This window comes from Symsagittifera roscoffensis, chromosome 1, assembly GCF_963678635.1.
Source record: "Symsagittifera roscoffensis chromosome 1, txSymRosc1.1, whole genome shotgun sequence".
In the NCBI taxonomy this organism is placed as follows: domain Eukaryota; kingdom Metazoa; phylum Xenacoelomorpha; order Acoela; family Convolutidae; genus Symsagittifera; species Symsagittifera roscoffensis.
In genome coordinates this window covers 41,273,705-41,287,304 of record NC_087062.1, presented here as the reverse complement: position 1 = coordinate 41,287,304, position 13,600 = coordinate 41,273,705, and the positions used below count along the sequence as shown (strand labels likewise).

Here is a 13,600-nt window from a genome sequence, read left to right as displayed (position 1 = left end):
TTTTAACAAGTGCAAAAATTTTCAACAAATTTTTGTGTTAGATGCAAGTTTTTTCGTGATTTTTTTGAAAACAAAAGCAAAAATCTAACTTATTTTTTCTTATTCATATGCAAAAATTGCAAAATTTTATTGTAAAAAACTTGTTAATTTATACCAAATTTTTTTTCATAATTGCTGACTTTGAGTGCTATTCCCTATCTTAATACATTGTTTTTCCAGTGTTTTTGATTAATATACATGCAAAGAGGAGATTTTTTTATGATCAAAATTAAAACAAAGATTTTCATTTTCTTTAATTATTAAATGTGCAAGAAAATCCTCTTTCAGTTTTCTTTAAAATGTGAAAATATTTAATGAAATTTTTCTTAATTTGCGAGATTTTCTTTGATTTTTTTAAAAAGTGTGCAAAAAAAATTTTGAAAAGTTTTGCATGGTGCAAAAATTAATGTAAAGTTTTTAACATGCTTGCAAAAATTGGTTTAATTTTTTTGCCATCTTTCTAACAAAATTCTATAAAAGTAATTACCAGATGCATAATTAGTTTCATTTTTAACAAATTTTTACCATTGAAATTTCTTAATAAACTTTTCTATGATCTCTTTGTTCCTATCTCTTGAAAATAAATTTACTAGATGTAAAGCAATTAAATTACAAAGCACAAGACAGCCAATTTATTTACAAATCAAAGAGCTGTCGAGCAGCTGAAGAATTTTGCAAGTTCTCAATGGAGCGCAAAGCTGGCCTTGCCTCCATCACTGGTGGTTCGCTGACTGGAGTCCTTGGCTCAGAGAACCCCTCATCCTCTTCGATGGTAATTGGGTTGTCCACAGATCCCTCTTCCCAAGGAAAGAGGAAATCGTCGAATGGTTGGGCTACAAGGATTCGAAAAGTTCAAAACTCAAAGTATGAGACTGATTTGTTGAAAATTGTTGATTGTTTTATTGATGGTTTTGGTACCGTAAATCTAATATCAATTTTTCTATTAATAATTAAAAATTTCTTAATAAAAATCTTGTCAAAATTGTTTTTATTTAAGTCAAAAGTTTTTTCGCAAGATGCAAATTTTGGTTTGATTTTTTCAACACGTTTGCAAAAATTTAATTTAACTTTTTTACAAGATGCAAAAACTGTTTTGATTTTTTTAACAAGTGCAAAAATTTTCAACAAATTTTTGTGTTAGATGCAAGTTTTTTCGTGATTTTTTTGAAAACAAAAGCAAAAATCTAACTTATTTTTTCTTATTCATATGCAAAAATTGCAAAATTTTATTGTAAAAAACTTGTTAATTTATACCAAATTTTTTTTCATAATTGCTGACTTTGAGTGCTATTCCCTATCTTAATACATTGTTTTTCCAGTGTTTTTGATTAATATACATGCAAAGAGGAGATTTTTTAATGATCAAAATTAAAACAAAGATTTTCATTTTCTTTAATTATTAAATGTGCAAGAAAATCCTCTTTCAGTTTTCTTTAAAATGTGAAAATATTTAATGAAATTTTTCTTAATTTGCGAGATTTTCTTTGATTTTTTTAAAAAGTGTGCAAAAAAAATTTTGAAAAGTTTTGCATGGTGCAAAAATTAATGTAAAGTTTTTAACATGCTTGCAAAAATTGGTTTAATTTTTTTGCCATCTTTCTAACAAAATTCTATAAAAGTAATTACCAGATGCATAATTAGTTTCATTTTTAACAAATTTTTACCATTGAAATTTCTTAATAAACTTTTCTATGATCTCTTTGTTCCTATCTCTTGAAAATAAATTTACTAGATGTAAAGCAATTAAATTACAAAGCACAAGACAGCCAATTTATTTACAAATCAAAGAGCTGTCGAGCAGCTGAAGAATTTTGCAAGTTCTCAATGGAGCGCAAAGCTGGCCTTGCCTCCATCACTGGTGGTTCGCTGACTGGAGTCCTTGGCTCAGAGAACCCCTCATCCTCTTCGATGGTAATTGGGTTGTCCACAGATCCCTCTTCCCAAGGAAAGAGGAAATCGTCGAATGGTTGGGCTACAAGGATTCGAAAAGTTCAAAACTCAAAGTATGAGACTGATTTGTTGAAAATTGTTGATTGTTTTATTGATGGTTTTGGTACCGTAAATCTAATATCAATTTTTCTATTAATAATTAAAAATTTCTTAATAAAAATCTTGTCAAAATTGTTTTTATTTAAGTCAAAAGTTTTTTCGCAAGATGCAAATTTTGGTTTGATTTTTTCAACACGTTTGCAAAAATTTAATTTAACTTTTTTACAAGATGCAAAAACTGTTTTGATTTTTTTAACAAGTGCAAAAATTTTCAACAAATTTTTGTGTTAGATGCAAGTTTTTTCGTGATTTTTTTGAAAACAAAAGCAAAAATCTAACTTATTTTTTCTTATTCATATGCAAAAATTGCAAAATTTTATTGTAAAAAACTTGTTAATTTATACCAAATTTTTTTTCATAATTGCTGACTTTGAGTGCTATTCCCTATCTTAATACATTGTTTTTCCAGTGTTTTTGATTAATATACATGCAAAGAGGAGATTTTTTAATGATCAAAATTAAAACAAAGATTTTCATTTTCTTTAATTATTAAATGTGCAAGAAAATCCTCTTTCAGTTTTCTTTAAAATGTGAAAATATTTAATGAAATTTTTCTTAATTTGCGAGATTTTCTTTGATTTTTTTAAAAAGTGTGCAAAAAAAATTTTGAAAAGTTTTGCATGGTGCAAAAATTAATGTAAAGTTTTTAACATGCTTGCAAAAATTGGTTTAATTTTTTTGCCATCTTTCTAACAAAATTCTATAAAAGTAATTACCAGATGCATAATTAGTTTCATTTTTAACAAATTTTTACCATTGAAATTTCTTAATAAACTTTTCTATGATCTCTTTGTTCCTATCTCTTGAAAATAAATTTACTAGATGTAAAGCAATTAAATTACAAAGCACAAGACAGCCAATTTATTTACAAATCAAAGAGCTGTCGAGCAGCTGAAGAATTTTGCAAGTTCTCAATGGAGCGCAAAGCTGGCCTTGCCTCCATCACTGGTGGTTCGCTGACTGGAGTCCTTGGCTCAGAGAACCCCTCATCCTCTTCGATGGTAATTGGGTTGTCCACAGATCCCTCTTCCCAAGGAAAGAGGAAATCGTCGAATGGTTGGGCTACAAGGATTCGAAAAGTTCAAAACTCAAAGTATGAGACTGATTTGTTGAAAATTGTTGATTGTTTTATTGATGGTTTTGGTACCGTAAATCTAATATCAATTTTTCTATTAATAATTAAAAATTTCTTAATAAAAATCTTGTCAAAATTGTTTTTATTTAAGTCAAAAGTTTTTTCGCAAGATGCAAATTTTGGTTTGATTTTTTCAACACGTTTGCAAAAATTTAATTTAACTTTTTTACAAGATGCAAAAACTGTTTTGATTTTTTTAACAAGTGCAAAAATTTTCAACAAATTTTTGTGTTAGATGCAAGTTTTTTCGTGATTTTTTTGAAAACAAAAGCAAAAATCTAACTTATTTTTTCTTATTCATATGCAAAAATTGCAAAATTTTATTGTAAAAAACTTGTTAATTTATACCAAATTTTTTTTCATAATTGCTGACTTTGAGTGCTATTCCCTATCTTAATACATTGTTTTTCCAGTGTTTTTGATTAATATACATGCAAAGAGGAGATTTTTTAATGATCAAAATTAAAACAAAGATTTTCATTTTCTTTAATTATTAAATGTGCAAGAAAATCCTCTTTCAGTTTTCTTTAAAATGTGAAAATATTTAATGAAATTTTTCTTAATTTGCGAGATTTTCTTTGATTTTTTTAAAAAGTGTGCAAAAAAAATTTTGAAAAGTTTTGCATGGTGCAAAAATTAATGTAAAGTTTTTAACATGCTTGCAAAAATTGGTTTAATTTTTTTGCCATCTTTCTAACAAAATTCTATAAAAGTAATTACCAGATGCATAATTAGTTTCATTTTTAACAAATTTTTACCATTGAAATTTCTTAATAAACTTTTCTATGATCTCTTTGTTCCTATCTCTTGAAAATAAATTTACTAGATGTAAAGCAATTAAATTACAAAGCACAAGACAGCCAATTTATTTACAAATCAAAGAGCTGTCGAGCAGCTGAAGAATTTTGCAAGTTCTCAATGGAGCGCAAAGCTGGCCTTGCCTCCATCACTGGTGGTTCGCTGACTGGAGTCCTTGGCTCAGAGAACCCCTCATCCTCTTCGATGTTAATTGGGTTGTCCACAGATCCCTCTTCCCAAGGAAAGAGGAACTCGTCGAATGGTTGGGCTACATATCTGGAGTCAGGAATTTCGGGGTAGTTCATTTCCACATGCTCGGCCACTTCCTCCATCATTTGCATTTCTCCAAGTTGATTCTCTGTAGGAGGTACTTGCGTTATATGATGTTCCTTGAAATCCCTTCGCATCACTTCCACCATATGCCAGACTTGGATTGGGATGTCCATTCGTGCCAGAAAAACTCCACAAACTGTTTCTCGCACTTGGATTTGTACTAAATCAGCCGAAAATTCTACCGAGAACATAAGGTTGTTGTTTTGTACTGAGAAGATCATTTTGTGTAATAAGATGACTAAAAGAGCAAAAACAAGAAAGAACTGAGAGGAGGGGGAACCTTAAAAAAATAAGTTGAAATTAATGTATTTAGAGCTGAGAGAGGAGGTAGTTGACGGTAGTTAAGTTGAAAATAAAATGATTTTTAGTTAAGAGAGGGGTACCTTCAACTGGAATGTGTGGGTTTAACCAATCAGAATGAATTTTCCTTATTTGGATTGTAGTCGTGTCCAATCAGATTTTAGTTTCCTTTTATGGAATTCTTTTAGAAAACTCGTGTCCAATTGGAAACAAAGCTCCATTTTACACATTGTCGTTTCCAATCACAAAAATGTTCATTTTTGTTCAAGTTGTCGTATCCAATCAGAGGAACCTTTCAAGGACTTAAGTCTTCCAAATAAGTAAAAATATACACAAAAGCAATCGCAAAAATAAATGACCAAAAGTTGTTTGCTGTAAAAATAAGAAATATTGCCGATATAAGTAACAAAAGAAGAAAAATTAATAAAAGTAACATCTCTGCAAGTCTTTTCATCAAGTTAACTGAATTTTTTGCATATAATCGATGAGAAATTGCTGATTTTTGAGCAGATAATCAAGTTCTTTGATTTTGATGTAGATTTGAGACGATAACTCAAAGTTGATGAATTTTTCAAAGCAAATCTCTGGAAATCTAATACCAAACCTGATCATGCAAGATTTTGAACTTTGAAAATCTTTAAAAAAAATGGAGGAATAAAGAACTTTGCTGGGGAGTTTTAACAAATTTGGGAGTTGGATATGGAATAAAAAGAGTCTTTGAAATATTATCGTACGATTTTTTTATTAACTTCAAATTTTCTAAAATAAATAAAATTTCTTTTCTAGTCAAGTGTAACTCAGCTGTAAGTTTATAGCTTTGATACGCAATCTGTGGATCAAAAATAAACTCTTTGATTGAGTAAGTTTCTCTAAAGAGACCGTTACTTAGCCGGAGAACTCTATTTTGGACAACATAAACGTCCAAAAAATTGTGAAAAAAGTAAGAATCTACATCTATTTCATCAATAAGGAAATCACACGGAATATTTTCTTTTTTCTTGTAGTAATTCGAGGAAGTTCAAATGCTTTTTAATTGACATTCTTCAAAAATGAATATTTTGGATCCAAAGTTATGACTAGAAACTGTTTAGTTCTGATTGGTTGAAAATTTTCTGGAAAATTCCAGAACTTTCAAAGGAATGACGTCATAACCATAAAAGGAAAATTGCGTGGGTGTTGACGTCACTTCTATTCATAGAATGTCGTCATTACCATAAAAAGAAAATTGCATTGGTGATACGTCACTTCTAAATATAGAATGATGTCATTACCGTAAAAGGATAATTGCGTAGGCGTCATTGACAGTATAAATACACTTTGTTTATTGGGTTAAATCATTCATTTTGTTTGCCAATCAGAAACAGTCAATTGAATTTTACTTCAAATTTTACATTTCGTTAGTTCACGAAAGGTAAGTATTTTCATTCAATTCGTACTTTAAGTTTTTAAATTTGGAACATTTCAAAAGTCCCAATTATTTTTAGATAATGCCTGCACTTAACCAAAATGAGAAAGTCAAATGTGAGGACCTCGGAAACATGTTTACTCGAATAAACACTGCCAGAAATCTAAAAAGATGTGTTAAAGGAGTTGTTTCTTGTCCTGAATGTAAGTATTCCACTTACAATCAACAAGAAATGAGCTATCATATGGCTAAGAAGCATGCTGAACCAAGTTCGAAGCAGTCGACGGTTTGTTCTTCGTGTGACAAGAGTTCCCCAGTTATTACTCCCTCCAACAACATCGGAGAAAGGAACATGGAGCAAAACAACGGAAACCCAGTGATACGGTGGCCGACTTGAACAAGATTGTGGAGGAAGAAGGGGAAGATGGTGAAAAACTAAAGGAGGAACTTAGTGCTTGTCAACATTTTCTGGTGGATACGGAGATGGAAAATGGGAGACACAAGGTATTTAACTTCCAAATGTCCAAGTTAGATACTAAAATCATTAACGAGAAAACTGAAGAAGTCTTCAACAAGCTCGATTCTGCAGCCAAAATCAACATTGCTCTGGGTTTTGTTCTTCGAAATATTGAGACTGGTGAAAATCGTTATTTCTACGCTCATGAAAACAATACTCTGTTTGAAAAATCCCACTTACTTTGTACGAAAGCGGATTTGATAACAATCCAAGGAAAAGTAGAAAAATTTGATATTGTGGAGCAATGTACCCAAGAACGTCAAAACACAAAATGGAGATTCAAGTTAATTACTAACGTCACAATTTTCGCTGCTTTGCTGAAAAACATCCCCATGGGATGTCCGGACTCAGTCTTACCCGAACCTTTATTACGCCATACGCAAGTGAATTGTCTTTTATCTAACAAAGACAAGGAACCTTACAAAGATCATTTGTGTCTTTTCCGCGCATTGGCAATGTACATGAACGGACACAGAGATCTCGACTCTCACACTTCTAGATACTTTACAGATTTTATATCAAAATCTGGTTATGATCCTAAAAGTTTTCGTGGAGTTTCTGTAGAAGACTTACCTGTTGTCGAGGAAATTGTTCAAAGGAACATCTTTATATACGATTTCGATATCCAAGAAGGAGAATATGTAGGAGAACTAGCTCGACGAAGTATTGGAAGATTTGACAAAACAGTCAAATTACTGAGATTTAACAATCATATCATTCATACAAATGATATTGATTCTTTCTTCAAGTGTTTCCGGTGTCCTAGTTGTGACACTTTTTTTAATAAATCCGACAATTTTAACAAACATCTTCTGAGATGCAAGGACCGAGTGAAACATATTTACCCAAAGAACGTCTATGAGCTTCGCGAAACCTTGTTTGAAAAGCTAGAAGGATTCAGTCTTCCAGTTTCTGAAGACAACAAGCTTTTCAATAATCTAGCAATTTTCGACTTTGAGTCGATTTGTGTTCCTACAGAGGAACTAAAAGAGACGCAAACTACTACCTGGATTGGGAAACACGTTCCAATTTCAGTCTCTATATCATCGAATCTGATTGATGAACCCATCTTTTTGTACAACAAGGATCCACAGAACTTGATAATTGATTTTGTATCCAACCTCGAGCTGTTGGCTGAACAAAGTAAGCTAGAAATGAGAAAAAAATTTCAAGATATTGAAGTAGCTGTCAATGAAAGATTGAAGAAGATCTTTGATCAGCTGAACGAACGTGGTAAAAATTATTCAAGTAATAAGTTCGAGTATGAAGACGAATGCATTGAAGATTCGGAAGAAGCAGATATGTCAACACAATTCTTGCGAATTCAGAAAAATCAACTCATTGATTTGAAACAACACCCGGAGCGTTATGTAAATACTTTACCTGTTTTTGGATTTAACAGTGGCAGATATGACTTAAATTTGATCAAGTTCTACTTAATCCCTTATTTGATTCGCGATAAAGAGCAAGAAACATCCGTTATCAAAAAAGCAAAGGATTTTATATCTTTCAAGTTTGGAGATGTACAATTTCTTGACATTATGAAATTTCTGGGTGGAGCAACAACTCTGGACTCATTTCTCAAAGCTTATAAAGCTAGTGAAACAAAAGGATTCTTTCCTTATGAGTGGTTTGACAACCCTGACAAACTTGATTTTCCAGGACTGCCCCCATATGAAGCATTTTTCAGTAAACTTAGAAACAACAATCCTCTAGACAAAGACTTTACTGATTATGAAAAACTGAGGAAGATTGGACTTGTTGAACAGCAAGCACTGAAAAAGCTTCAAATCAAGACTGTACCCCCATCTGGTCTAGATAATTACAGTTACTTACAACAAACTTGGCAGAAAAACGGAATGACTGTGTTCAAAGACTTTTTGCAGTGGTACAACAACAAAGATGTAGTTCCAACCCTGGAAGCAATGCAAAAAATGATTCAGTTTTATCATAACAAAGGGATAGATATGTTGAAACTTTCATGTACAGTTCCAAATCTAGCAAACATATATCTACACAAATCTACAAATTACAAGTTTTATCCATTTTGCGAAAGTGATAAAGATTTGTGTGAAAAAATACGAGAAGACATGACCGGTGGGCCTTCGATTGTGTTCACTCGAAAAGCTGTAGTTGATGAAACATACATCAGAAATTTATCAAATATTTGTAAATCAGTCGTTGGAATTGATGCAAGCCAGCTTTACTCTTTCTCAATGTGTCAAGATATGCCAACAGGACTGTATACGAGATGGGAGTTTGACACTGATATGCAGAAATTCAAGGCTAGACATAATCGAACTCGCAACTTTGAGAATATGGTCATGTCTTTCTATCAAGAATCAAGACCAGAATGTAAAATTGAGAGCTTTTTTACATCTGGAAAACAGAAGAAAATTGACTGTTTTAATGTGGACGGTTATTGTGATCACTGTAAAACAGTATTCGAGGCAATGGGATGCTACTATCACTTTTGTTCTTGTCAAGAAACTCGTCCCTCCTTAACAGAACAGGATATCGAGCGAGGAAATAAGAAGAGAGAGATGGATAAGATGAGAATACATTCAAGAGAAAGGATACAAAGTTGAAGAAATGTGGGAGTGTGAGTGGTGGCAAAAATTCAAAACCAATGACAAGATCAAAAATCATGTTCGAACCCACTTTCCCTACAAAAGACCCCTTTCTACAGACTCTCTTCTAGCAAAGATAAAAGATGGATATCTTTTTGGTTACGTTCAGTGTGACTTAGTTGTTCCAGATGAACTGAAATCGAAATTTGCGAATTTTCCTCCAATTTTCAAAAACACTGAGGTTGGGAGAAACGATATTGGTGACTATATGAAAAATTATGCTATTGAAAATGAAATGTTGAAACATCCACAGAGAAGGCTTATATCTAGCTTCAAGCTAGAAAATGGAACAGTTATAACTCCTCTCTTCAACTTGTAATTGGAACTTGGCTTGCAATGCATCAAAATTTATCGTTTTGTTGAATATTCTCCTCGGAAATGCTTTAATAATTTCGTTCAGTCAGTGGTTGATGCTAGAAGAGAAGAAGATGAAAACCCTCTATCATGAGTTGTAGCAGAAACAATGAAGCTCTTGGCCAATTCCTCCTATGGATATCAGATCATGGATAGATCGAGACATACAATCACAAAATATCTCAACGATGAAAAAACTCATAAGGCAATCAATGAACCACTGTTTAAGAGACTTAACACAGTTGAGAAGAACTTATATGAGGTGGAGTTATTGAAGTCAACCATTGAGCACAGAGAACCCATCATTGTTGGTTTTTTCATACTTCAGTATGCAAAGCTGAGAATGTTGGAACTCTACTACAACTTCTTTGACAAGTTCTGTGATGTGAATAAATTTGAAGAGTTGGAGATGGACACAGACTCACTTTACTTGGCACTTGCAGAAGAAAATTTGTACGATTGCATCCAACCAGATAAGAGAGCTGCTTGGGAAAAAATGAGGGAGAGTGATTGCAGAGATTCCTTCAAGGCGGATGCAAAATCTAATTTCTTTCCTCGAACGTGTTGTAGTATCCATAAAAAACATGATAAGCGGGAGCCGGTACTTTTCAAAGAAGAATTTAGGTGCACAGAAATGCTCTGTTTATGTAGTAAGACATATTGCTGCTATGACAACAAGTCAGACAAATTCAAATTTAGCAGCAAAGGATTGAATAAGCGGGTTCTAGACGACTCTGGAGATGGACCTTTAGCAAAGTATAGGAGAGTACTCGATGAAGTTATCAACTTAACATCTACTAATAGAGGATTCAGAACTATAAATCATATGGTTGCTACATATGAACAGACAAAGAAAGGACTAAGTTATTTTTATCCTAAAAGACAAGTGCAAGATGATGGAATTCATACAAAACCATTGGACTTATAAGAACTGTTCTGATGTATTAAATTATATAAGATGTCGTATTATTATGGTTTCATGATAATAAAATGTAAATTATGGCAGTAAGTTTACTATACGATGCAGTGATTTATATACTTTCTTTGTAATTTAAACTTTTTTTCTCTCAAAAAATTCGATTTTTTTTCGATGTCTCTGTAGGTTCAGAATAGATTCAGATAGGTAGAAAGTAAAAGTATCTAATAAATTTTTATTAGATCAAATTAAACAAAATCTTATCGTGTTTTGAATTTTTTCGAAGAAAAATTTTTTGATAAAAATTCCAAGTTTTTGCACAAAAACTCTTACCATTGACTCACCATGCACCAAAAAAACTAAATACATAATCTTATTTCTACAATCTACACGTAATTAACAATTAATTGTTCCCAATTAGGTAACGCGCGCCCAGATTTTTGTAAAAAAATTAGACATTTTCGCACAAAAACCAAAAAAATTACGTTTTTCTTACCATTATCTTACCATCACACAAACCATAAAACCTTACCATCGGTATTCCCTATCTTAATACATTATAGACTCTATACCCAATCTTAATACATAGCTGGAAGACCGGATGCTCTATTCCCTATCTTAATACATGGGGGTCTTCCTCCTCCATAACCCCCCCCCCCCCCCCCACTTCAGCTCCAACATCTACTACTTGCGATACAAACAAAAACACAGAGAATAAATATGTCGTAAAAAAGTTATGAAAAAAAACCCAGAAACTTGAATATTAAATTATCAACGGAACAAAACTTAAAACGAGTCAACAATGTCGAAAACCTTAGATGCGGACAAGTTGATACGAAAAAAAGTATGATAAAAAATCTTTACGGTTTGAGTCCCACCTAAATCCACAATTAACAACACTTGCTAACAACACAAATGAAAGTTGCTAACAGCACAAGAATATCTGCAATGTAGCAACTAAGCCGATAATCTTTACATAGACACAAATTGAGCCGAAAACAATGATTTCATGAAAACAAAATTATAGCTTTCAAGTTCTCCTCTGATACTAAAATGAACAAAACTTTCAAAGAAAGTTGCTCGCAGCACAAGTAAAAACCGTGATTACAAAACTTCATGCAGACAAACTAAAACCGACAATCCAATTTTAACCGATTTTTTTTCTAATTGCATGCAAAACGAAAAAAGGCCCGACCTAGACGCGAACCACAGACTTTAGGATGCAAACACGGCGGTGCTAACTCTAGTCTTAGTAAGAAGAAACCTGACAAAAGTAAGGGTTAATATTAAAGACTCAGAGGCGAAGCGATACCACAAAAACAGACTGTAAGATAGCAGACAGGAAAAGAAAGGAGAGCCACTAAGTCCAAAGAAAGCGGAAAAAACTTAGCGCGAAAATAAAGTTGTTGTCATGAAAAACTTTGAACTATTAATTGTATTCTTAAATTTTCAACGTTTTGTGCGATCCGAAAGAGAACATGAAAACTATTGTTCTCTAGAACGACCCAAAATTAGGTTATTATGCCGATAAAATATAAGCCGTAATCATATAGGCCAAAAATGTTTTGAGCGAAAAATATATATACGAAGTCAAATTAAAAATTGCAGTAGTAAATGAAAGCATAAAACCAACTACAATGAAAACTGCATGCAGTAATAAAAATTCAAAAATGTGGCAATTACGCCGACAGAACAAACAGACAAATAATAACCCGATACCTTTCCTGTCGCAGACGTATTCGTTACCTCCAGACTAATTGTGCCGGAGACGTTTAGAAACTTGACTTCATTATAAACCAAGATACCAAGTGATTCTGTTAAACAAGTAGTTAACCCAAAAAAAAGTCTATATTCCGATTTGATAACGCTAGCTAATCGCAAGCGTAATCATATCCTGGATATTCATCATCTGTCGTTTACAACAATCGTTTGAAAATAGGTTATTTTCACGTCATAACTGAATCATTCGTCAAAGATTGTTCAGAATTAAAAGCTTAGAATGAAAATTCGGCGACGTCTCGGATTCATCAGCGATCTAGAGATTATGAGTCTTACGCACTCAGCCACGGAAGTTTAATAGCTCACAAAAACTAGCCACAAATAAAGAAGAGAACAGATGCTATGAAATTTCCAATGCTACAGATTGTGATTATAGCAAAAGTGCCACTAAATAAGTGAAAACTTCAAATGAACACTTTTATTTGCGAGTTAGGTTAGAGAAAAGAAAAACTCGTCCTAATACACTACGCTTCGCAAGCTCGCGAGTGTAATCAAGACTGTCAAAACCTTCCTCGCACTCAACCAGGACAACAGCGAGCCTCGAGACACTAAAAGATTGATCAAAAGTGGATGCTCCTGGCTTGCTGTCGAAGTATTGGACGTGAACTTAATGTCCTCTAACCTTTCTTGAGGCTGTGGTGCAGGAACGGGAATAGTCTCGTGTGCTCCGGCGGACATATTGGCCATGGTGCGCTTCAATTCCTCAAGACTATCTGCCAGAGGATCCTGTAACACAAACAGAAGACAACATAATTCCTCCAAATTGATTTCTTAGAATTCAACAATACTTTCTTAAAGGGCACATCATCTGCAACATGCCTACCCTTTCGTTAGAGCTACTATAAGCACAGTACTGATATTTATCTTTTTATCCGACCACTGAAAGCGGAGGTACCTTTGTCTTCGGATGTGGTTATTTATTTTTAAACATTTTTCAAGCAAAATCAGGTGCCACAAATATTCATCGGAATGCATCGGGTGATATATCATATTAAACCCATTATATTACAGCCCGTTATTTCGAGCGAAGAAAAAGAGCGAGCGAGCAGGCTTATAATAGTGGGCATATCACTCAAGCTAAGCCGTAAAACTTGATTTCATTTTTCACCTTTCAGAGAAAAGAAAAAAAATTATATGCACCGGACTATAAAACCACGAGAGATTGAGACATTTACGTCATTTTTAAGAAAAAAGTAAAAGTTTCCTAAAAACGGTGAAAAATCTACAATTTGACTCATCAAAAATCCATAACTTTTCTTTCGTTTGAACCTGTAAACTAAAACGTGTGGATTACGGTAACAAATCCAAGATCAATTTTCTATTGTTTAGTTGCGTTTCTAAAACA

At 32.8% G+C, this 13,600-nt stretch overlaps 1 protein-coding gene across 1 annotated transcript in view; it reads right to left on the bottom strand.

Moving 5' to 3' along the window:
- LOC134844431 (resistance to inhibitors of cholinesterase protein 3-like) overlaps positions 1 to 13,600 on the bottom strand; it is a 46,866-nt gene that overhangs the window by 25,343 nt on the left and 7,923 nt on the right. The window contains exon 3 of the mRNA XM_063861112.1: positions 12,878 to 12,981. Within this exon, the coding sequence (XP_063717182.1) occupies positions 12,878 to 12,981 (104 nt within the window). The remainder of the gene's footprint in view (positions 1 to 12,877; positions 12,982 to 13,600) is intronic.